The sequence below is a fragment of the Ctenocephalides felis genome, unplaced genomic scaffold (genome assembly GCF_003426905.1).
Source record: "Ctenocephalides felis isolate EL2017-DRISC unplaced genomic scaffold, ASM342690v1 CF-g0.4_SCAFFOLD_01886, whole genome shotgun sequence".
NCBI lineage: Eukaryota > Metazoa > Arthropoda > Insecta > Siphonaptera > Pulicidae > Ctenocephalides > Ctenocephalides felis.
Window position 1 is genome coordinate 18462049 of NW_020538040.1, and position 27994 is coordinate 18490042.

The window sequence follows — 27994 nt, forward strand, 5'->3', positions numbered from 1 at the left end:
TTTACACAAATGATATTCATTAATATAATTGCTGGTAAAAGTATATTGTAATATTTTTTGCTTTAATTGAATCAAAATGATATTAATTTTTAATTATTATAAATACTTTTTTTAACAAGTAACATATTTCACTGTGAAATTTTACTACTGTGTTTTTTGATATAATATTTTCATATCTCAGTCAGACAGGGGTGTTTGATATTATGTAACAATTTTAATATTTTATATACATATCATTTGTCTATTTCATTATACAATAATATAGTATTTATTATAATTAAAATATCTTTAAATATCTATTCAATCTTCTTTGTCTTTAATTTCTTTATAATATTTCTTTATTTTCCTTTTAATTTTAATTTTATTGCCTACATATTTATTGTTTCACATTAAATAGTACCTTATTCATTGTTTATTCTATTTTTAATTACGTTTTAAAGTAATCTATATTCAAATAAATGTTAATTATTATATTTACTTCCCGAATAAGAAGTTTGTTTTAGCCAGAAAATTCTACTAGCTAATTATATGTTTTCTAGACGTTCTAGTCGTTTCGAATCGTTTTATATCAAAATAGGAAAAATTGATTAAATTTTGGCATTTCTTTGGTGTTTTCTCAAAAATGGCTGCTCTTATTTGAAAAATTTAGGACATAAAGACTCGCATTGACTAAATTGTTCGAAGAACGGACAAGCTATTTTTTATAATTACCAAATATGTGCAAAATATTCAAATAATATTTACCAAAAGTCCTCAACAGATTTTTCAAAGTACAAACTTTTTTTTGAAATATCTCAGGTGGGAATTCTGCTGATTAGCTTTTAATTTAGCTGAAAAAATGGGATACAAGCGAGTTTTTGTAAATTATAATTAATACAATTATTATAAGGTATTAATTTTGAATCAAAATACACCGTTATCAAATAACTAAATCTCAATTCTGATTGATACAATCAATTATTTAAACGTATCGGAAGCTTATAATTACAGCTTACCTTAAAGGAAAATGTCACTTATTCCAAAATGCCCTTAGTTTAATTTATTGTTTACTGTAGTATTTTCAAAAATTTTGTACTAGAATTTTAATAATTTTTTATCATTATTTATCTCATTTACGGTTTGTTTAGTGCGGATATTTTTTTATTTAACATGTATACTATTTTAATGAACTTTTCACTAACTTAAATTTTGGTCATTATTAATTGAAATTTGTGTTGGTTGATAATTTAGGACATATGAACACTACACATTTTGTTTTGATTGCTTTGATTTATGACATTTGTATGAATATATAATTTAATAGATTATGTTACATTGCATTGTTTGACTTTTTGTCACAATGTCAATATTATTTTATTTTTCGTTAAAAAAGCCAATTATATATTATACAAGTAAGAGTTAATATAAAGTATAATTTTTTACTGATTATGATACAAATTATTTTATTATTATATTATATTATTATTTTTGTTATATAGTAGAGTGGAGTGGGGCTTAAAGGCATATTTATATAAAGAAACATATTTCTGAAAGAGTTTTACTTAACATAGTCAGATAGTTCTTTGTTTGATATGTGTAATTTGTTGTGATATAATTGGTATGGTTTTCACAATTTAATTGCTCAAACTCAAATTGGATCTTTATACCCCGTCCTACCCTGTATATATATATATATATATATATATATATATGTGTGTGTGTGTGTGTGTATTACATTGGTTCTTAATATGGATATTTTCGAATTTTTTTGCTCCCAGGGGCTCAAATGCTTCCAAATTAATAAAAAAATTCTGAAAATTTTAAGTCATAATATTATATGGTTCTAATTTCTAAGTAAATACTTATTTTATAAAATATGTCAAGTTTTTGTAGTAAATTTTTTATTCATCAAAATAAGCAAATATAATGTTATTCTTGAAATTTTGATTCACTTGCCGCCAAGTTATAAAATTCTAAAACACAAATGAAATTTTACTCATATTATTTCTAGAAGAAACTTTCGTTGGAGTGCGGACTATCTTAAAGTTATTATTAAGAGTTAAAACTTTGACAGAATTTTATTATTAAGGTGGGAGCCTGTTTTAGAGGCTTAAAAAAATCGCTTTCTTAGGGAAGGATTCTAGTTGAACCTAAAAAATCCAGGAAAAAATAAGAAATTCACCACTTTTTCGCAACTTGTAAAAAAAATCATGTTTTTTGATACAAAATTTCAACTTAGATCGTTTAAAAAGTCGGTTAAATATGACTTTTTTAAGTTTTTTTAGGTTCACTAAAATAGAATTTAATCCTGAATACAATGAATTTTGTCTCGTTTCGATATGTCGTTTAGTTTTTTTCCTATCTTTCCCGACAATTAGGAAGAATCGAAAAAATTCAAAACCGAGAAATCGCCCGTCGAAGTTTTCTTTCGCTTGCTTACTGTTTCTTCTGTAATTCCGAAATTTGTAATTATTTGAAATTGTTTTTGAAATTTTAGGGATATATTCTTGACTAGTTTTGGAAGAAAATTTTAAATCGATTTTTTTAAACCTCTAAAGCAGGCTCCCCCCTTAATTTGGAAGCATTCGAGGCCTTGGGAGCAAGGAAATTTGAAAACATTCATTAAGGACCACCCTAATATATATAATATTGTATGCAAGGAATTATTTGTTTTACTTGAACAGCACTTTATTTATTTTGTATATTATCACTTCTCTTCATTTTTCATATTACACTTTGATATTATGTCTTTATATTTAACTGTTACATATATTGTTAATTACATTAAATTCAATTCTGTTATATATTTATATATAACAACGTTACTTACAGTTAGTGTTTATATCATCTCATAAATACATTTCGTTCATTCCTAACGTAAATTTCATTTTGAATATCATTTTATTAATCTGCTTCATTAAGAAAATGCTAATTACTGCGCCAAATGAACGTCGACTTCGACGTCGACAAATTATTAAGGAACTAGCTGCCGCCGGTATAATTCCCGATGTTATTTTCGCGTGTACCACATTGTCACTCGGCGAAGCGCACTGCGGTGTTAAACTATTTGACGCCGGAATTTATACAACATAAAAACATGACATGCATGTATTCGACTTCTATTATATTTTGGAATGATTTTTAATCAAAAATTGTTTGGACTTTTTTAAAGAAAGAATTTCAAACAATCGCTATCGAACTGTATATGCATTCATAAGCGTTGAGATATTTTTCAGGTAATGATGATTAGTGGTTGTTGTATATTCAAACACCGTGTGCATTTCTGTTTATAAAACGTTTTTTAGAAATGGTTTTGTTTATATTTTTACATTTCTGTTTACTTTTGGTCTATCTTATAATTAAAAAAATATTCATGAATATTTTATCATATATAAACAAATAGTTAATTAAGTTTACCGACAAATATTTATTGATGTGTAATAGGTTTATACATAATTAAATAACCAGAATTAATAATTAGTGGTACATGGCATCGTGTCTTAAGGCAAATTGCTGGATCTTCCCGTACCGTAACAAAATGTTCGACGAATATTAAATTTTCTCTAATAGATTATTATAAATACTGTAACATTGTCTAATATTTATAAGAAGTTATTTAAAGTATATAAGTGCGCTTTAGAACTTTAGCCAGAATCAAAATTAAAATCTCAATTATTTTCGATATACAAAAAAATTTCTTTGAAACAAAAATGGATTAATTTTTTTTCCAAAAGCAATTGTTTTTTGAATCATTCAAATCGGATGCTTAGTTCTCTCAAAAACTGCCATTTTCTGTATATTTAGCTCTGTATCTTTGAAATGGCTGGACATGTCTTTGCCAAAAACTAATCACTACTTCTCCCAATCATTACAAATTGATTGCTTTTTGGATCATTCAAATCGGATACTGCATTCTTTCAAAATCTCCACTTCTATTTTCTGCATTCTTTGCTCCGTATCTCCTATCTGGTAAAGGCTGGGCCTGCCTTTGCCAGAAACTAATCAGCAAATCTCCCTATCAATAGGAATCGAATGCCTTTTGAACCATTCAAATCAGTTGATCCGTGCGCCCGAAAACGCAAACGAAAAAATGCGGACATACAAAACACACTCACATTAATTTTTTCTGAGGTATGCCAAAATGTTCAGAAACCTTCAAAACGTGAAGCTATGCAATAATTTTCATTTTTGATTTTTGGCCCATTACTATAACTACCCTACGGGAAGTTAATAAGATAGATATTTTATTAATAATAAAATATTTTATTAAAAGTTGGGCAAGTCACTAAAGTCTTATTTGTCTTATAATTACATTGTAAGTGATTATAATTTTTACACTAAATGAACTACTCACATGACGATACATAACATTTATCAAACAGACAACTATCTCACTATGTTCAGCAAAATTTCCTGTTAACTAACTCCTAATTATAGAAAAATGTTTTTTTTTTTACTATTTTTCTAAAATTTGTCATCTGTCCCTTTTAGCCCCCTGAGCGGAATAATTTTTTTTTAAATGCAGTACAGTCGAATTAAAAAAAATCTCTGTTGTGTTCTCAAAGTATTGATGTGGTCCGTAAGTATAGTTTTAAATTGTCTAGGATTTTTTAATTGTTTTTGTTTTGTAATCATTTTATTAAATCTGGCTCGTTTCTCCGATGTAAATAAAATTGTAGTCTAAGCAGTTAATTTTATAAAGGAGATTTCTAAGTCGTTCGATGCTTTTATAGACCTAAAAAATTATGTAAACTTGAAAATTTTATTAGGGTCTCGCAAACCAAACAACAGTGTTCACAACCAAAAAAGCTATCAACCAAAGAAAATACTTTTGTTATAGATTTGCAAACATTGCCGTTTATCTCCTGATAGCAACATCGTAAAAATCAAGATGGTGCCTGGTTATACATTTTTTTTTTCAAATATTGTTAAAAAATTCTTGACTTTTCTTGTTTTCGAGAAATCGGTAGTGGACCTTTTTATTCGCGAACCTTTAAGCCCAGCTCTACTTTATGTATAAATAATATAATTATTTGTAAATAATATTCAATATAAAATGTATTACACTTTAGAAACTTATCTAATTTTATAATGCATCAATATGAGACTAAGAAAACACATGTGATAAGTGTTATCTACATGTAAACATATATGTTTGTTAAATAAATTACGTACTCAATATTATTTTACTTTTTTGTCGATTTTTAGCCTTCGAATACACTATCAATTAAATATTACTATTTTATCATACTACTGATAACTTTTCTCAACAAGAAATCAAGAGCACTTTTATAATTATATGATATAAGATATATTAGTACAAATAAAAGAAATTAGTACAAAAAATATATATATTAGTACAAATATCAATATAGTTGTCTTCTTATTTACGAAATTTTAATCATTTTTCAATATTTTATATTTGTACCTAAAAATACGCTGTGGCGATTTCAAATTTCATTTTTGATATATCATACCGAAAACAAACCATTTCAAGCTTTCTTAATTTGGCAAACATACAAAAATGTGTAATATCTGAAATTGATTGCTTTGTTCCTTATTCAATATTTTTTAAACTTTTATTTTGTTTAAACAAATAAAACCAAATCTTTAAACTAAAAACTAATCAGCACACAGCTAACTATTATTTAATTTCCAAATCGGTTCAGGATTTTTCCCATGAACGAATAATTTTGTAATTATCTGCTTATTATGAAAAAAAAACGGTTCGGTCGATCGTCTCACAAATTATATCAACAATATGACTTCTATTCGAGTTTCATCATTTGGCTTTCAAATTATATTTAAAAATCGGTGCAGACGTTTTTGAAAAGAAAGCGTCGTCGACGAATTGCCAACTTTTGGTGTCAAACGATTCCGAATACCTGGAAACGTCGGGAAAACATATACGTATACACATAAACGGATTTTATATCTAGAACATAATCGATAAATAGACTATATATATATATTATTTGAATATTTGAATGTAACGGTTAATAACCCACTGCTGGGAGAGTGTTAGCAACATTTAGGAAATTATATATTTATTTAATTTATTTCTTTAATTTGATTATTATTATTACGATTTTGGAGGCATAAAGACCAGTGCATTGTCTTAAAAAATAAAATATATATTGGTTATTAAGGTGTAGTTAATGAAGTTAAATATGTTTGGTTGAAGATGTTTCTGAATATTAAAAGAGGAGTTTCATAAAGAAGTTCAGAATGCATTGAACAAATAATTGACCGACGAGTGACCAAATGAAGTATTGGAAAGAGATTGAAAGACAAAAACTCTTATTTGGTATGATTGGGAGAAGAATAGGAAACTGGGCTGAATACCTTACTGGAAAGAGTTCTACACATTCATATGTAGAAATGTGAAAACTTCCTCATGAGTTCCTCTTATCTATTTATTATTGCTGTATTATAGTAGAAACCGAAAGTTTCTAATAAAAATTTATACTACTATAAAAATTTGTAAGATTATTGGAGTTGACAGTTATTAAAGTGTACTTAATGAAAGTAAAAGTGTTTGGTTAAAGTTAAAGATTTTTCTGAATTTTAAAAAAAGAGTTTACTGAAGAATTTCACAATATATTGGACCAAAAATTGGCCGACGAGTTAACAAATGCACTATTGCAAAAGAGTATACAAATGATTTCATCGAGAGCGAATGACGAACAGTTCGGGCGTAACGCTACTTCCGTTGCATTTTTACAGATTTGCTCTCTAGTCGCGCCTAACGAAGTTTTACTTCAAAACTCTATTTGGTATGATTGGGAGAAGAACAGGAAACTGTTAACACATATATATGTTAAAATGTGAAAACTTTCTCGTGAAATCTCATTCTATATTCGTTTTCTTTCAGCTATTATTCAAATAAAATTTTCTATTCCCAATTTGAACCATATGAGTACCATTATCTCTGCATTCCAAGGCGTTGTTGAAATTGGAAATGTCAGTCAGGCGTTCACCTACGGTGTCAATTGCGTCAAATCGTGTGCAGATAGCGTGCTGTTTAGTTGCTGCATGTTTCGTTTATATTATTTTGCTTCAGAAACTTTTCTTGACTGCGGTAAATATCTCTGTATCGCGATAAAATGCTGCTAAATTATGATTCGGAGTCGACGAGGACCGTCACGCGACATAGGAATAATTTTATGGGGTGTCAAAGGAAGAAAGTAGAACGTCGCATTTGAATGATTTGTAGGATTGGAGATAGATGAATTAATGGAAAAGACGGTTCTAGAGAGGGTTTATACCCTGAAGGTTTAATAAAAAAAAATCGTGGTATAGTAAATATTTTATTTACTGAAGTTTATCACTGATTTATGCATATCTATTTATGAATAGGTATTATTGAAAATGTATCATGTTTTTATAAACACTTGTTACTATTTAGTATTAAAAAACATAATAACCACATTGTTGCCCATTGTAAATTATTATTCATAGTATATGTTACATTAGAGCTGTTGGAACATACATTGGAACATAGTATGTGTTCGAGATCATATTATTACTTTTGGTAGTGTGAGAACTTTTCTATTATAAAAACTTTTTTTTAAAATATAATAAAATATGTACTCAAAACTAATATACAGTATCACATACATATAGAATTATATTTATTGGTATACAATTAAATCCGTATGAATTAAAGTTAAGAAACTGCCATAGACATGATGTAAAATGTAAAATCAAAATTATTTTATTTTCAAATTGTTGTAGTGCTATATACATATATCAACGTGGAATGATTGGAAAAATAATTTTTGGAAAAAAATTGTCAGTTTATATAAATTGTTCCAAGTTTTATGGTTTCCAAAATTATTGTTATATCTCTAAAAAAATATATTTTTTCTCTAAAAAATATATTTTCAAAGCATTGCTTGAAACTTACGTCTTACTGTTTTCTGTATAAACATAGGCAAATTAAATACTATTTATACTAGGTGTCCCAGAAATCAACGTCAAATTGACACAGATTGATAATTTTGTCTGTAACTGTCCTGAAAAAAAGATCAAGTTTGGAAATGATCAGCTTTTTAGTGCAACTTAGAGCTCTGATGCAATTGCGACAATTGTTTGGTTATTTGGTTATTTGGTCATTTTATTACTTTGGTTCATTTAAACTTTCGAATCGTCAGTAACATTTCTAGAACGACAGTCAAAATTATTGACAAAATTGTCCTAAGTTTTCAAGAATTAAAACTTTTTGTTCAACTATAAATTTATTTTCTTTAACAATCGGTCAACTTTGAGAGGTTCTTTTTTGCCTTAACAAAATGTACTAAAGTGTGTGTGCAAGTTCCATCAAAAGTTGGCGCGTTTAATCAGGATTATAAATTGATAAAATACTATTGTTAGTTTAATAATAAAAAAATTCGAGTAAAGAATAAGTTAATCAATTAAGATGTTTAATGCAACACTGACATTAAAGAATGTATGAATAACAAAAATTATCTACAATCTTAAGTTTTTCTAAAAATATGGACACTTGGGATTAATTTTGGAAACTTATATTTTAAAATTTTTGACGCGCATTTAAAATTATCAGATATTCCCAAATGTTCAAATAAAAAATATTTATGATATTTCCAAATTTGACTGCTGAGCCAGATTTTTTTTATTCAAGCAATTTATTCAAGCAATTTGTTTAATCTTTATAGTTATCATTTTTATTGATTTATCTGAAGTAACAGTATAGAAGAGTTTCTTTTTCCACTTAAAAAAAAATACTATATAGTAAAAATAAATACTACTATATAGTACTAATGAAAGTAAACGCAAAAAAGAATATTGTGGTAATTCATAAAAAGAATATGTTTATAGCCATGCATGTTTAAGAAAACGATAAAATTTTTATTTGTAATTAACATTTTGTGTGGTCCAAATTTGCAATCGATCTAATACCTAAATTTTGTAAAAAAAAATTATTGAGTGTGTTCGATCTTCTATCAAACAACCAATAGTTTTATTTATATATTTTGCATTTCTCTATTCTCTCTATTGTAATGGGTTCAATAAAATATAATATATGTCAGGACAATTATAATTTTATGAATGAAACAATTATTTAAATGATGAACATGGCTCGATTATACGAAATCACGTGTATTAAATGACATTGGCATGAATCCACAACTTATATGGGGCATAGAGGATTGTGGTTTATTTAAATAGGGACGTATTGCGTTGGAAATGAAAATAATTATGGATTAAAATGACAGAAACAGAATTTATAATGAGTCTCTATTTCATGTTTGCTAAATATATGTAATTTATTGTTTTTGTTGTACAAAAACACATCAGAGTTTAATGCAATCACATAAGAAGAATTGTAATGAGATGAAATAGCACTCTAATATAGAGAAGAAATTTAGGTCGTTGGAAAATTTGGTAAAATTTTTTTAACTAGTTAACTGTGATTGACGAGTATACTCGCCATACGTATGAATTTTTGACCATTAGCCAAAAAGTTAAAAAAAATTATAATCAAAATTCAAGGTATTTAGAAAATTTTGAGGCTAAACGATAGATTCAATTTTACATCACTGTTGCATGTTATCATGCATCACATTTTATAATAGTTTCATAATTTTCCAAAACCTGATTTTTATTTACGACTTCTAAATTAGCAGATCGAAATGGAATCTTTCAATAAGCACATTTTCTTAAATGCAGATTGATTTATTTCTGGCTTTAACAGAATTTTAACAATTTTACACTAACTATGTAAAATATAACGAAAATATTGTTTGATGTTGTTTATATGTAAACGAGAATTATAATATATATATATATATATATATATTATAATTCTCGTTAAAAAAGTTAAAAAAGTTAAAAAAGTTATATACACATATATGTGTATATAACTTTTTTACTGATCTAGTTAATGCAAACATAAGCACTTAAAATGTATGATCAAATACACAATAGGTACAAAAAATACAATTAAAGTTTTTGTCAGGTTTATATTTCAATGAGATTTTGCAAGAGTTTCTCTCATGCTGCTTAAACTTAAATTTTTATTTAAATATTCCTTAGAAAAAATTCTAATATATGTATTTTCTTGATGTTTGGTGAAGGTTGTAATGATCGTATTATGATAAAATCAAACGGGAGAGATTTTTGCATTTTTCTTGCTCGGATAAACAATTTTATACAGGCGTTTTTGTTTCCAATTGTCTTGTGTCAAATTACCATATTGGCACACCTCTCGAAATTCAAACTGAATAGAAAATTCTTCATACAGTATAATTTTGTTACTGTTGATTTTTGTTCCTTTTTTATTCAAATTCTACCATTTCGATATTTTTTTATAATTTAGCCCTGTTTCTTCTCCACCTGACACCGTTTACTTAGAAGCACATTTCTCAGCATTGAACAGATGCATTTTGTTTAACTAATTCCCAGGCCTCTTAGTAAATTATCCATTTATGTCCTTTATACATACATAAAAACCTCGTTTCTGATATTAACGACCATTATGTGAATTCATAAATTCATTACCGATATGATGATATTTAGAGTCGATCAGTTGAAGTTTTGCTTTCAAGTTGAAAACTTCTCGAATATTTTCTTTTCTATATTTCTCTAACAGTGTGTAAACTTGACATTCTGGTTTCTGTTTGTATTTATACGGAGTGTATTTGTTTAATCGAGTGAAATAGATTAGAAATAGTTTTTATAGTAAAATATCAAGTGTTTTTAAAACACATTTAATATCATAAATTTTAATTTAGCGCGATGACGCTTTTTTAATTCTCGCATTTAATTTTTAAGTGTTCTGTTTTCATAGTTAATTTTTAAGGTAAATTATTGTTCAAATGATTGTTGGCTTTTAGAGGTGGTGTAAATTTATTTCTATTGTGTATTTTTTTATTTTTAGATGTCTGATACGGTCAAATATGCCGGACTGGTCGCCGATCTTTTGCCCAATGCCAGGCTTATGCAATTTGCTGGATTATTCCTGTTTCGATATAGTAATCAAAGTACAGTTCAACTTAGAAGAGCATATGCTTTAGTACATCTGTTTTTATTGATCATGCAATATGGATCGTTATTTGCAAATTTGGCAACACATACCGGGGATGTCGCAGAACTGACGGCTAATACTATCACCGTACTGTTTTTCTTACATCCGATCACGAAAAATATTTATTTTGCAGTCAATAGTGCTAGTTTTTACAGGTGAGTAAAATTTCATAGTAATTTTAACTTTATGAAACATTTTGCTATATCAGAAATAATCATTCCGTTCGTGCTGTTAATTATAATTCTATGATTTTATGTGAAAGATATATACAATTGCATGTATGCGTCTTATAAAATACATTCCATTTTTTAGTTTTTTGTAAAGTGATGATGAAAATCATACTTTTTTTCAAATGTTAGAGCTTTTGCAATTATGGTATCATTAGTCAAAAATTTACACGTACTTTTAAACTAAAATAAAGAGCTTTTAAACCTAGATAAAATGCTCAAATATTATCACTTTCCAATAATATGAGCTTTTAGTTTTCTGAGCATGAGCTTATTTTGCGGTGGAGCGATCTTGTACGTTTGATATTATTTAGTGAAATCATGGTGAAAGCTATCACGAAAATTATCGAAAAGTAAGAATGTGCGAATATTTTGTATGAAAATTCATAATAAAAATAATATATCAAATATAAAAAAAATATTTTAGATGAATATTTTACTACATATGTATATATACAAGTATTTCATTTCTTTCCAATTTATAATTGTAACAATTATATTTTTTGGTTATAGATCGTGTTATTAAATAGTTTTGTTAATAAACGTGCTTTTAATCAATTTAATAATTGAACGATTTATTAGTTTTCATGTATAGCTATTATTATATGTCTATTGTTCTAAAATATGCAGAGAATAAAATAAATATAAAACCTTAAACAAAACTTTTATCGATATTATTAACTTCCCTAAGGAGAAGTTTGTTTTCAAAAGAATCCAATTCGCTAATTTTATATTTTCTCGACGTTTCAAGCCATTTTGAATCGAATGAGACCAAATTTGTGGGTGTATGTGATCAGATTTTTTGGCCGACAAATGTAAAACAAATTAGTTTTTGAAATTAACTGTTAAAACTTTTGAGGAAATATTATAGTCAAAATTTGTGTCAAAAGTTGCTTTTGTGATGTGATGAGTCAAACATTATGAATTCATTAAAATTTAAAATAATAAGCTACAATTTCAGGACATACTAGCACGTGCCTGTGCAATATAATTATTATATTTACAGATAAGGTAAATGTCTTTGAGAAAATTCTATTCGAAATCGCAATACAATGTTTAAATTTAATTATAAGTGATAACTTTATTTTTGAAACGAACAGTTTAAAATTTTATCTAAATATCTAAATTTTAATTTCGATTAATTAAGTCAATTCTTACACATTTCGAGAGGTTTATGCAACTTGCCTTATGGCTAAATGCCACTTTCAAGTAGTAAATTTATAATTTGTCATAGTTGTTATGTGAAACAATTTTCCCCATTTGGTACTTTTTTATTTAGGCAGTGTCCTATTGGTAATAATTATAATTTAATGGACATATAGAAATACAAAGAATTTATACTTTAGAACCACTTTATACTTTTTCTACGTTATTTTTTAGTAAATATGCGTGAAATTTAATTCATATAATATATTCTATTGTATAAATATATTAGTATATTCGACTGAAGACATAATTGTATCAAAGTAATATAACATTTGTGCAAAATGAGTGTCGAACCTAATTAAACTATAATAATTTAATTTTTTAACTAATAAATATTTTTTTGAATTGCAAATTGAAACAATAAGCATGGTATGAATTGAGTACTTTGATATGTTGGATATGATGAAACATTTATCTATAACAAAACTTCATTATAAATTATTATAGTTATTATAAATAGAATATATTTATATATTAGAATTTGTGTAATTTTTCCAATACCTGGTAATATTACATAAAATAATATTTGATAAAGTAATTATTAGGATAAATAAATCAGCTACTTGTATTATATGAATTTCTATTTCTTACTATTTTTGTAGAACATGGGGCATATGGAACCAATCAAACAGTCACCCATTATTTGCAGAGTCAAATGCAAGGTATTATTTATTATACATATTATTTTTATTATATTTAATATTTTTATTTTGATTCTGTAATTTTATGTATGAAATTGTGTAAAAATATTAATTTTTTAGGTATCATTCAATTGCGTTAGCAAAAATGCGACGACTTTTAGTTGCAGTTGTCATAACATCACTGCTTTCTGTTGCTGGTAAGTAGTAAATAAAATATTTGAAATAAATTACGATCAATTGGTAGTTGGTAATAGATTGATACACTTACGTTAATTTGAAAATAGTTTTAAATTTCTTTGTTGATCAGTTTTAAATCTATCTAAAAAAACTTACTTTTTATGAATAAATGTAAATGTACTTACACAATTTTTGCTACATTTTTTTAAATAACTTTATTGCTTAATTTAATTAAAATTCAATTAATATAATATTTGACTTTTATTATTCATTTTCAGCTTGGACAACACTTACTTTCTTCGGTGATAGTACTCGTACAGTGATGGACATGGAAACAAATGAAACTATGACAGAACCTGTTCCACGATTAATGTTGAGAGCCTGGTATCCTTGGCCTTCAATGAGTGGACCAATGTACATGATTAGCTTTGGATTACAGGTATAATTGCTGAATTTATAACTAATTAATAATAATAATTGTAATTAATGATGATTTGTTTTAAAATAAAATTATTTTCTATTACAGTTATATTACCTCACATTTTCGCTCCTGCAAAGTAATTTACTAGACGTACTATTTTGTTCCTGGTTGATATTTGCTTGTGAGCAATTGCAACATCTGAAAGGAATCATGAGGCCTTTGATGGAGCTGTCATCTGTCCTGGACACTTATAGACCAGATTCTGCTGCATTGTTCAGGACTACTAGTGCAAATAGTCAAACTGAATTGATACCAAATGATGGTAAAGAAAATTACTTTGAATTTTAAATTTTATGTTGTACAGTGACTTTGCAAGAATTGAAAACAAGCTTGGCTCTTGCAAGTTTCGTACATTTTATGTATATTATGACTATGATATAAAATCACTATTTTGTCTTGAATTTATCATTTATCATACAGGTATTGTAATAAGTTAATTTTATAACAATTTTATATTATTTATTTTTTATAAGTATGTCCTTCATGTTCAAATGATACATTAAAATTTTTCTCACAACTCGCTTAAATATTTACTTATTTTTGATTTTACTGATGTACTAAATTTTCAATTATTATTTTTCATAAGATAACGACGTAAAAGATATTGATGCAGCTGCAATATACAATTCGAAGGCAGATTGGGGGGCACATTATAGAGGTCCTTCAGTTTTACAAAATTTCAATCAAGGTGCAAATAATCCAAATGGCTTAACCAAAAAACAAGAAATGATGGTACGATCAGCTATCAAATACTGGGTTGAAAGGCATAAGCATGTTGTCAGGTAAATGATATTTATATTGATAGAACTATACATTTGTAATACAAATTATACTAATTTTTTTTTCACTTAATACTAAATGATAATGATATTGATAATTCGAAAAATTTTAATTATCATTTATTAATAATCAAAAAATATATAATATAACAGTTATTAAAACCAAAAATAATTAACTAAGTTTGAATTTATAAGCTAACATATATATGGTATTCCTTCATTTTTAAAGTCATGCATGTAAGATAAAAAAATTCAAATGGCATATTTATTTAAGATTACTTTTAAATTTTAGATCAATAATTCTAAGGAGAAAATTTGACTTACTAATTTTATGTATTATTCTCTCGATGGTTTAAGTCATTCTGAATTGTTTGTATATATGAGTCAAAATTTGATATGTCGTCGACGTGTTCTCGAAACGGTTGCACCGATTTCAAAAATTGGGAAGCTTTTCGAAGAAACTAGATACGGACATTTTGGTTTTTATTCTTTCTATATTCATATTATTTCTTAAATATATAATGCATTGAGGTACTAACTAGGGATTGCGATTAGATAATTAAATAGCGAAAATCGTCATCGTTTAATAACATATCATTTATTACATCATATAATTGGTTCAGAATTATTTGAGTCGATCATAATTAGGATATTGATTTTTCTACGAAATTAGTTCAGTCGCATAAATTACTTTTCATCATAGTTCAATGACAAATTATTTCTTGAGGACTTTGATTGTGAATTATTTATCAAAAAACTTTTCATAAGGAACCTTATACTTACTCAACATTTCGGTATTGCGCCAAATAATGTACAGTGAACCTATAATTTAAAAAAATATATTGTGAATATAAATAGATTTATTAATTATTTATCAATTAATACTATTTATAATAATTATTATGAAGGATATTATTCCTTTCACTTGTTGAAGTTTTAGAAAAAAAAATTTATGCAAATTTTTTTTGGCAATCATTCTATTAATGGACTATGAATACATTATATAATAATGAACTTTCATTACTTTTTCACTTTATTACCTAAAAATATTGATAAATCAAAGTTATATTAACCCTTTCCACTCGAATGCCGTCGCCCCGGCGGCAAAATACGTAGTAATTCGGGAATTAGCGAGTGAAAAGGGTTAATATTTTTTAGTTTTATCATAAAACAACAAAAATCTTTAAAATGATATAAGGTAAGGGGCCCAGTTTCTGACCTTTTTAGAGTGACGGTGGAGGTTAAACTATAATAATTAATATAAAACTTAACTTAATGAAGAAAATTATAATTTTATCTATTAGTTTAGGATTTTTAAAATAAAGTAATGTGCATAAAAAAATTATTTGAACTAAATTTATATTTTAAATTGACGTTTTAGAAATTGACATTAAGAGCTCCAGTTTCTGACCCTCAGAATTCTTCGTGTGGCAGTTTCTGACCCTGACCGTAGCCCAATTTTTGACCCTCAAATTTAATCATGATTAGGTTATGAAGTGCTTACTAATTTTAAATAAACTGAAATTATTATTAAAATAAATAAATTAAATATTTATTCTAAAAATATACAGTTTGTTAAAATTTAACGTATAAATAGTTCAAGTCTTGTTATAACATATTACACAAACAAAAAAAATTAAAATTAATTATTTAAATTACTTGGAATTTTTTTTTATTTTAAGAGCTTTTTGTTTCTTTTTTTCTTCAAGTTTTTCTTTTTTAATTATTTTTTTTGCCTCCTTGATGGCTTTATTTTTGGACCTTTCAGCTTTTTTCAATTCTTTTTCTTCTTCTAATTTTCGTTTTTTTGCTTTTTTGTCGTCATGATATTTTAACCACGAATCAGATGTATAAACTGTCGGTACCTTTTCCTTAGCTTTTCGTTTCTTCAAATTATTAATAATTTTATCACTTAAAAGATGTATTTACAAGATTTAAATACAATCTTTCATTTATACCAATGAATATTAAATGTAAATTTATCACTTTACTACGAAAAATAGTAAAAAAAATATAAGATAACAATAAATATTATTATTTTTACATTTAATGAACAAGTGACTAAAAACATGTGACAGATAACCTAGCTTTTAGAAGGTTAGAATTGCAGGGTCAACAACTGTGACATACACTTAAAATTGAGCCTAGTTATTGACCCTCAAATTTTAGTAATAAAACTAAATTTAATATGTTTTATAAATATTTTAAAATAAATTTTAATTAATTATTGACTTATTTGTATATTTTTAGTTAGATTTTCGTACTTACATCATTATTAGTGCACGAACTCAATTGTCGTAGCTCCATAAGTCTAAACATAAACTGTTTAGACTAAAGCTAAAAAATGGCTTCCACAGTCACTTTTGGTTTAAAAATTTTTTTTTATTTAGTTAATATTTTTTATATTTTTTTAATTGACATTAATGAGGCATAGAATAAATTACTGTCAATTAAGAAAAAATTTATTTTCACATTAAATGTATAGTTTTTTAATTAATTCCAAAAAAAGTTGAAAAGGTCAGAAACTGGGCCAGGGTCAATAACTGGGTCTTTTACCTTATTATCTATTTTCATAATAGTCGAGAAATTTTAGTTTAGATTTATGTTCAACATGCTTAGATTTTGCAGTGTAACAAATAATTATATAGCAAATCTTTAAACATTTCTTTTACATTTTACATATAATGTTTTGAAGTGTTTTATGCAAATTTAATGTTTGCTTTGTATCTTTTTTTATGGAGGTTTTTAATGTAATGTTGTTCAAAATATTGATTTATTGCTTCATTATGGTATCTCAATTAATCTAAAATTAAGTATTGAATTGCTTAGTTAAAATTAAATATTATACTAAAGTAATCATACGTCCTGGATTTCACCTTGTATCCCGGGTTTTTCTAAAAGCAATATTAGTCTCGGATTTAGATCTTTTGTTTCGGATTGTTTTTTGAAAGTCAATAGATAAATCAACAAAAATTATGAAAACAAACAAGCAAGTGCTAATATTTTTCAAAAAGTGGATTCATATAAAAACAGTTTTTTAATATTTAAATAGTTAGTTAGCATTTGTTATTTCAAACCTAATTAGCATAACTAAAATTTTTCATCCCGGTTTTGATTTAAAAAAAATTGGTCACCTCAATTATACGTATACTCAAAATGGAACCATTTCTAAAGTATTTTTTGTAAAATTATAGTAATTTTAATCATAAAAGATTTTTTTTAAAACATAACGAATTTTTTTTTGTTCATAGTACATCATCTCGATTAGACGGCCGTATAGATGCATATACTTGAATAAAGTTTTAAAATTGGTCAATAAAATAAAAATATAAATTTTTTAGACTATTTTATAGACATGTGCTGAATATGTTATTTTTAAACTTGAGACGACTATCTATTATATATAAGAGTATTCAAAGTATTTAGTCATGTGTGTTATTTACTATTTTATTGAGTATATGCCGAATATATTGTAATCAATAGATATTACTCTATTTAAAAAATCACACATACATATTTATGTATGTATACATACATATATAAGTATGGATAGATACATACATACATATATATCTATGTATGTATACATAAGTTTGTATGTATGTATGTATGTGTCTATACCCTACGACGTTTTCTATTAAACCTATAAAAGTATCTCGGATTCCCATAATGATGGGATCTCTGGCACATGTCTCAATAAATGTATCGGATAAATATTTCAAGCATATAACACAAGCCAATTAATGAACAAAACGTCATTTTGAATTCATTAATATCAAGATTATTAGTTCAAGTACGTACATACCTTAGTGCACGTGTACTTGACATAGTTTTTCAAAAATATCGATTTTTTATTAAAGGATTATTTATCAAAATATTAATTATCAATTACGGCATATTGTATCACGTTTTTGGAATTGGGTTCTTTTCTTTATCAGGTTCCTTATATTAATGGATACATTTAATAAGAAAAGAATAAATTATTTTTATAAAATGTATTAATTTTGAAAATATTTAATACTTATAATAATAACAATAAAAATACCTATAAGAAAATTATTACAAACATAGCAAGTTCTCAGAAATTGCTATCAATGAATATTTATTTAAATACGATCTGTTGAATAATCCTGTTTAAATAAAATTAAGAAAAAAAAACACTATTGGAATTAAACAGTTATCGTCAAGTTTTGGTTATTAATTCAATATGAAAATGACTTTTTTTTAACCTCAATACTCAATAATGTTGTTGACTCTAAAAAGCTGTTGTGACGAATATTTTTACTAATGGCTTCATTTCATATCTATTTTATTTTTAATATAGAAGGTAATCTAATAGTTGCCTGTTTCTGTCTTTGCTATATTTTTGCTAGAAGGAACCCAATGGTTTTTATTTTTTAATTTTGATTATACGAGATGACCTTTAGAAACTTAAGTTGTTCTCAAAATTCTTAGTGTACTTGTAATAGCATCAATCGCAAAGACAATTTGAGGAAAACTGTTACTACTTAACTAAAATTTTAAAAGTTGAATGGAAGTCTCTACTTAAAACACAATTTAATGTATTCTTTTTTATTGCATTTTTTAAAATGATTTATAATTAAATAGCAGATCTTTGAAAAAACAACTTCGAACTGATGATTTTTGATTTTTCACTATTACAATTGCTCTATTTACAAAAAATTAATAATCATCGTAATTTTAATATCCCATGCTTCAAAACACAAATGATCATGAAATAATATTTTTTTTATTATAACTCATTGATATATTATTATTTTGTTTATTTTCAGATTGGTGGCAGGAATTGGTGACACCTATGGTGGAGCCTTACTTTTGCACATGTTGACATCTACGATCACATTGACCCTTTTGGCATATCAAGCAACCAAAATTGACAGATTAAACGTTTTTGCTTTTGGCGTCATTGGATATTTGGTCTATTCTCTTGCACAAGTGTTTTTGTTCTGCGTTTTTGGAAATAGATTGATTGAAGAGGTAGTATAATAGTTTCATTACTTTGATGTATTTTGTTCTTTGAAATATAGGGACCGATTCTGTCGTAAAATAGACTAATGTTATGGCAAGACTAATTTACATAGCGTTTTTAATATAAAATGGTACTAAAAACTGTCAATGTGCTATGTATTTGCTGTACAGTCAGGCATTTTACATGACATTATCATACATTATGACACATCACAAAGATGTACTTTGATAACATTCTTTTTATCTAAAAAGCCTGACTTATCATCAACTTTCGACTACACATAGTGAACGTCGTTGCAGGGCTAGGCTCTTATCTATTCGGGTCCACCGTACCCCCAATAGCGTATTTTTTTATTTTTGTTTAAATTTTTTTTGTTTATTTCAGAGTTCTTCCGTCATGGAAGCCGCATACTCCTGCCACTGGTACGATGGTTCCGAAGAAGCAAAGACGTTCGTGCAAATTGTCTGTCAGCAATGCCAGAAGGCGATGACTATATCAGGCGCAAAATTCTTCACGGTTTCCCTTGATTTGTTTGCATCGGTAAGTGTTCAAAATTTATATGTATATATATATATATATATATTTTCATATAATTTAAATGAAATCCCTGTTATTCATATGTGCCTGGCCCTTAGAAGTTCTACAAGAGCCATGTCAGACATATATGCCTGACATTCGTGATTTGGCATAAGGCCACGTTAATCACAGATGTCCGGCGCTTGGCTGGCGTATCAGGAACAAAATTCAACAATTTCTTTGCTTTTGAGAAAAAAATTCCAGGAAAAATTCTCTTCGATACATTAACTTTTCTCTATACATTTTTAACTAAATTATTCAACAAAGTTACCATGGCTCATGTGATTTTTTTGTATATAATCGTGTCAATTCACCTATTAAAAACAGATTGTAATTTGAAATCTTTCTGAAACTACCATGGATCTTTAAATTAGGGAGCGGTCGGGAAACTTTTTGAATCATTACCCAAAAATATCGATATCGATATAAATGCAGTAAATATCGATTAAAAATACTAACTTTTTACCCTCAAAAATTTTATTTGTACCTCATTTGAGGTGATTTACACTGGTTTCCCGGCCATTGGTCTAAAAGATCTTGAAAGAGCTTTGTATAGAACAGCGGTCGGGATAAAAAATGTTAATTTTTTATCATTATCCAAAATGTTTTTGTCTAAGTTGATATTATCCCCGTGGTAAAGAAAGATTATCCTCATACAGAGAACTATGTAGCGAGTACAGAACATATCAATGAAAAATACATACTTTTTACCCCCAAAAATTCCATTTTTACCCCATTTGGAATAATTTACCTCGGTTTCCCGACCACTGGATTAGGGAATCAAATAGTTATATTAACGAAAATATATTTTTAACTTTCCGTGGGGTAAGTTATAGTAATGAAAATTTTTGCATATCTTCACATTTCAGAGATTTCTGAACATTTTGGCATACCTTAGTTAAAAAAAAAATTTTTGAATATCGAAAAAGAATTTATATTTTAATTCTAATAATAAATAAAGATCTAAACATCACTTATGTAATCTATTGAAAACATTTAATATTACTCGAATATTTTATTAAGGTACGGGAAGTACCACCAATTTGCCTTAAGGCATAATGCCATACACAATTAGTTGTTTTAACTTTTGAAAATCAAAAATTTTTGTTTTTCAAAAAGTTTACTCAAACAATCCAATTATACTGTTGTTTCTAATTCAATATTTTGGCAAAATTTCTATATTGGTTCTAAATTAATATGGATACCAAAATTAGATAAAAAAAAATACATAATTAATTACTTCTCCAACAGATTTTAAAATATAATATAGACTATTTAGTTTATATAACTTAAAAATGTTGACTTTTGCAATTATTTTAAACTTTAAAGTATATTGATACTTTTATTGTAATTTTTAAGTTTTTTAATTAGCTAAAGTTTGACATTATGATTTCTAATATTTTATTCCTTACTTATCAATATATGTGCTATTAGAAGAGATCAATGCTCAATTTTTATTGTCAATTTATTTTTCTTGTTTATAGTTCACTTTTACTTAGTTGCCTTGTACCTTGGCTTTCAATCCTCTGTATTTTTTTGTTTTCAATTCCTAGTTTTTTTATCTTTCTACCTTTTTAAGAAGTTTTTACTTTTTTCCTACATGAGGCCAACTTAGTTTTTTTTCTCGTTTTATCATATTATCTCTAGATTGGTTTTAAAATTTATCCTAATTTGGTTTTAATCTTCTCTTTATCTTTTTTCATTACATATTACATTATGTTTTGAATCTGAAATTCAAATAAAAATAAGAAACGAACTATTATTTTTCAAATATAATTTTTGCCGACGTTTCGGAACTATGGACGTTCCATCATCCCTAAGTGGGATTTTACCTAAGTGGGATTTTACCCTATTTTACTGTATATATACAAATATTAAATGAAATTAATTTAAATTGATATTAAATATTAAAAAATTGATTTATTAAAAATTATCAAAACTAATATTTTTCAAATCCGTCGCATTTTATTTCTTAATATTTATAAATTCGTTACGAAATTTCAATGATGAAACAATTAAACTAATTATTTGTGCAAAGATATCATTATGATAACTATAAAGGTAATTATTCTTCCATTGACATATCTGAAACTTTTTTAGGTTCTGGGAGCCGTCGTAACCTACTTCATGGTGTTGGTGCAATTGAAATAGAAAACTTTGCAAAAAAATATTATATTTACACATACATATAATTATATATTATATATAGCTAGTGTAAATTAATGCACGTGACAAATTTAATAATCATTCATATAAATAATTACTAGTGTTATCCGATAATGACAGAAGGAAATTCTAGAAAATCATGCACTCATGGAAAAATAATGCTTTGGTAGGTATCAGATTTGAATATCTATATAAATAGAACAAGTATTTTTTTAATTATTATGATCGGTAAAATATTATTCAAAATTTAGGAGATTTAAAAATATTAATTGTTTAAATGCTAAATTTTTTTCAGCATTTTAGTTTCAGTAAGAATTAGAAATATGTGCATGTAATTTTAAAATTAAAGTTTATAAAATAAGGTTGTTCTTGCATTTGGATGCAAATAATTTGTGACAATCAATTCAATAATATTTTGTATTTTATTACTGTATCTTCAAATTATAACTAACGTTGAAATTTTAATATTTAAAAGAGTGCAATATAAACATAATATTATATCATTTATTATTAAATGAGGATAAATCGATTTAGTTTAATTTTAGACTTGTATGTTATTTTATTATGCAGTTATATAATATATTGTTGAAAATATAAATAATAGCTTTAATTTAATTTCTGTTTATGCTATGAAAAGGATATATTTTATAATATTAGAATTTATTTTAATTTTTTTCTATTTTTTATTTTTAGATAATTCCACGATTGACTTGTTGATTGATTGATTTGTTTTTATTATTTGGATCAGTTATTATGCGCACTTTATTTTTTAAGGTAAGCACAATTATTTTATATATATTTTTTAAGATTATTTTCATATCTTATTATTTTTATTAAATGTTGCAAAATTTTTAATCTACGAAATTTGATGTTTTGTTTTTAAAACGCTTATGGAATATTTGTATGACAAAAATGAATCAAACTTATTTCTTGATTTGTGAGAATGTTTGGTAATTTTAAATTGTATTGAGGGTGTTCTTCATTAGTAATAGTAATTTCGGCAAAAGTGTTCTTTTGCTGAAAATACCCGTTCGGAATTTTTTTATATAATATTAGTTTTTAAAGTACTTATATTTTGATTTTTTTCTATTATTTTATTTACCGCATATTTTTAACTTCCTGTAGGGCAAGTTATAGTAATCCCAAAAAATCAAAAATGAAAATTTTTATATATCTTTACGTTTCAAACGTTTCTGAATATTTTGGCGTACCTTAGAAAAAATGGATGTATGTGTCTGTGTGTGTGTGTGGATACAAAATTTTGTCGACGATTTCGGGAATACCGATCAACCGATTTGAATAATTCAAAAAACATTCGATTCGTATTGATAAGGAGACATGCTGATCAGTTTTGACAAAGGCAGGTCTAGTCGTTCCGAAGATACGGAGCAAAAGTGCCAAAAACGATAAATCAGTTTTTAAGAGAACGGAGAACGTTTTGTATTGACGAAATGAACAATTGGTAAAATTTTTGGGAAGGCAGGTCCAACGAGTCTGCACTCTCAATAAAAATAAGTTAAAAAATGTCATTTGGCGGTCAAAAATGTTTATTGGACATATGTACATCAAATTATCAGATATTTTATAGAGATTTTAATAATGTGTACACATTTTATGTAATTTTTTTTGGGTTTCGTACCAAAATTTTTAATAACTGTACGGGAAGTTCCAGCAATTTGCCTTAAGGCACGATGCCATGCACCCCACTAATTTTTGTTTATATTCTTATATTTTATTTATCGCTGTTTATTTTAATTGTATGCATTTTTATCATGCACAAAATAAAACGTACCCAAAAATATAAATATGTTCTATTGCATTTGTTTGGTGTATTATTACGAATATTATTATTTAAAGTAGGGGAGACTGGGTACGGTTGTGCCAGAGTACGGTAATGACAGTCGCCATAACAGCTAAACTATACTGATTTTGACATAGGGTCCAAAGGGAGAAAGATGAAGTATGTTCGTTCGAACAAGTTTACATTATTGCATTGAGTCAGCGCCCTGCATTAACATTATCGTATTTTTGTATAAATCTGATTTTACTATTTTTGTAAAAAGTATCTACACTTTGTATTTTATTTTTATTTTCAACGTTTTATTTATCACATTTTTATTCACATTCTTATTTTGGTCTTATACTATGCAATATACAGAATTATGAAATTAATATGCAATTATATAATTGTTACAATATATATTACAACATTTTTAATATAAAACTATGTTCTGCAACTATTATTCCCTAGTATGTGAAATTATATATAAGTACAAAAATACTTAAAAATTGTTATTAGCGTAATGCAATCGTTTGAGGGGAAATCCGATCTAAAAAAAGAAATTTTTATATTTTTATCGAGAGATATTTTATAAAGATAAAAGTTATGCCCACTGAATCAACAGAGCGATACACTTAATTAATTTCTTAACGATTTAACGACGTCCATATACGTATAAGTATAAATATGTACTTTTATATATATAAAATGTGTGTTTATATATATATATATATATATATATATATATATTCAATAGATAAGTCCTGGATTTTTTCAATATATTGATTGTTTCTTTTCCGAACAGTAAATCCAATAATAAAAAACAATTTGTTTTTTGAAGATGTTTAATACGACGTTTCGGAACTAGGTACGTTCCATCATCAGGTTTATTCTGTCAAATACAATGTTTTTTAAAATACTGATTAACATTAATTAACAATGGTCAATACAGATTAATTAGATATAATATATATATATACATATCGTCATGCTTCATAATCAAGTTGTTTGGGTATCAAAATCTAAAGCAATTTTATACACGATATAATAAATACGCAAGCTTATACTACTTATTTGATACATACATAATTAATTATACAGTTATAAATGAATGAATGTTATGTAACAGTTAAAAATAAAATTGAACTATCTTATTTATTACTCCTATCTTATCTGTTACTTACTTAATTCCTGAATTTTGGCTTTTATATGAATTTGGAATAATTTATATTCAAAGTAATTTTTATTAGGCCTATAATATTTTAAGAGGTTCACTTTTAACATCAACTTCCCAAATATGAGATTCTTGTATGTTGATATTCTCATAAGTTTATTTATATATATTTATATAAAGAAAATATATGATTGACAATTTCGCTGGCTTGAAATTTACTTCCGAGCAATGGTTTCTTTAGTAAAGTTTTTTAAAATGATTCATATATAGAGACAGGATAAAGATGTGCCCCAATGATCTTTGGGCATAATTCATCTATTTATTTGGAATGTTTGAATAATCTTACTTTTAATTAATATCTTTCCACTCAAATACAAAAAATTCAGTCATTTTTTAGAAAAGAAAATATTTTGTAGGGACTTGAATTTTTTCTGTTGTTCTACTTTTATTAATTTATAAATAATTTTAGTTAATTGTCTAACAATGAAGTCTACTATGAGCATCAAGTTTAAATATTCGCGAAATATATAAAGTATTTTTGAATTATTGTTATGGTTTCTTAGGTAAAATTTCTTGAATTGCTTCATAGAGACAGAATAGAGATGTACCTTAATGATTTTTTGCTATAATCCGTCTGCTTATTTGGAATGTTTGAATAATCCTAATTTTTATTCTAATTAATACCTTTTCACTAAAATACAAACATTTCAGACATATTTTTTAAATGAATTATTATTATTTTTCAGAACAAAAATGATTTTGTATATGTAGAGATTACATTTTTGTATTGTATTCTCTTTTTATTAATCTAAACACAATTTCACTTTAATGTCTAACGTACCTACTCATTTTTGATTACTATGAGCATCCTGAATATTTTAGAAAAATATAACATATTATAACGAATATATCAAATCTTGAAATATATACTAATAAAAGGATTTATAAAAATACATTTTAGCTCATTTTTTTCAATTCGATACATACTTTTTTCAATATACCTATATCCAAAACTAATTATTGACTTGAAATTTAGTCAAATTCACGAAATATATAAAATTATACCGGAATTGAATCCTAAATGCTCATGGCTATTTAAATAATTTTTACACCGGACATCTTTGATTTTTTTATTTAAAATTCGCAGTCTATAATCTATATTATGTCTATATTAAGGAGTAACACAACTTTTAATTTTAAGTAACAATTTTCATTTATTTAATACATGGTTCATTAAAAAAATATTTTAGTTTATTTATATTTTTGCTTCACATAATATATAGAAATAGATTATTATTTTTTATTAGAAAAAAAGTTATTGGTAGAAATACAAAATATTCAAAATTTACAAAGTTTTCGGGTGCATATGCTGAAGATATTTTAAAGTTTTTTCACTAAAATATTTAATTATTCATAAAAAATAGTTGAAAATATGTAAATAACCATTTTCCATATTATTTTTTATCTTTCATTATCAACTACCCATTACTCCAAACGTTTAATTATTAATTGACTTATAATCGGTCTACTCGTATGTCATATGCATAAAATAAATTTAGAATTAATTACTGTCGTGTACTATTTTTAAAAATAAATCAATTTCACATGTTTTGTTATATGCTTGTTTATTATTAAACATTAGCTTAACAAGAAATAAATTATACAAAAGCGATTTAGAAACCTTCATTGTTATGAAACATCGGTGTTACTCATCGGTTTTAATCAGACAATATTTTTGTTTAAAATTATGCAGAGTAAACAAAGAGCTTAAGAAAAAGCTATTATTATTTCAGGATGTTTGTGTTAGATAGTGGCTCAAACACTGATGATATAAATTAAATATAATACAATTTAATAGGGTAGGACGAGGCATAAAGGTCCAAGTTGTCTTTCAGTAATTATACACCATAACTGTCGTATCAAACAACAACAACCATCGAACCATGTTCAGTAGAATTCCTTCCTAAATCCTAATTAAAGAAATATGTTTATTTTACTATTTTTCTGAAATTTATCATCTGTCCCTGTCATTTAATTTTCCATCTAAAAGAGACAACCATTTTCATTAGTCATAACTCTAAATGTTTGCCATAAGAAAATATTTCGAATTAAAATAGAAATTCATCAGTTTTCTCCGATAATTATTATTTTCGACTTGTGATGTGTGATATGTAACATTATATGTAATATTCCTTCATACGCAATAGAAATTGCGTACATTTTATATTTCATGTGATTCATAAATTTATTATGGTGAAATTTCAAGAAAACATGCAAGTCCGTTAGATTATATCATCACAGAATAATTGTATTAGTCTCGAAAATAATTTTATTAATGGTATATTGAATTACAGTTTATTTTAGACTAATAGTTAGTACTAGGATATTAAAAATAGTTACAGGCTTATTTGGTGTGCCTTTTAACCCTTTCTACTCGGATGCCGTATATTATATACATATAAATCTCGGAATTCGCGAGAAATAGATTAATCGTACGATTATCAAATCAGAATGATATGATATATATAATCAATAATAATAATAATAAATGGTAGTCTGCCCGAAGGCAGGTCTATAATCAATATTTTAATGTAATACAGTAAAGTCTATTTTTAAAATTATATTCGAAAATGTCCATATTAAGGACCACCCTAATATATATATATATATATATATATATATATATATATACATTCATAAATGTTTTTACAAATTTATAAATGCTTCATATAAAAACAAAAAAATATTCGCCTTTCTATTAAACCATT

At 26.0% G+C, this 27994-nt stretch overlaps 2 protein-coding genes across 3 annotated transcripts in view; both read left to right on the plus strand.

Moving 5' to 3' along the window:
- Positions 1-22274, plus strand: part of LOC113377088 (odorant receptor coreceptor) — a 77499-nt gene extending 55225 nt beyond the window's left edge. The window contains exons 4-12 of the mRNA XM_026617280.1: positions 10883-11184; positions 13065-13124; positions 13224-13300; positions 13559-13719; positions 13807-14023; positions 14348-14543; positions 19334-19538; positions 19915-20070; positions 22207-22274. Coding sequence (XP_026473065.1) covers positions 10883-11184; positions 13065-13124; positions 13224-13300; positions 13559-13719; positions 13807-14023; positions 14348-14543; positions 19334-19538; positions 19915-20070; positions 22207-22257 — 1425 coding nt within the window. The 3' untranslated portion in view covers positions 22258-22274. The remainder of the gene's footprint in view (positions 1-10882; positions 11185-13064; positions 13125-13223; positions 13301-13558; positions 13720-13806; positions 14024-14347; positions 14544-19333; positions 19539-19914; positions 20071-22206) is intronic.
- Positions 22275-22314: 40 nt separating this feature from the next.
- The window catches only part of LOC113377089 (alpha-tocopherol transfer protein-like), a 29707-nt gene continuing 24027 nt past the window's right edge, over positions 22315-27994 (plus strand). The window contains exon 1 of one of the 2 annotated variants that reach the window (XM_026617282.1): positions 22315-22438. The gene's annotated coding sequence lies outside the window, so the exon portion shown is untranslated. Of the gene's footprint in view, positions 22439-22985; positions 23047-27994 lie in introns of those variants that run through there. The other variant, XM_026617283.1, reaches the window with a different exon arrangement.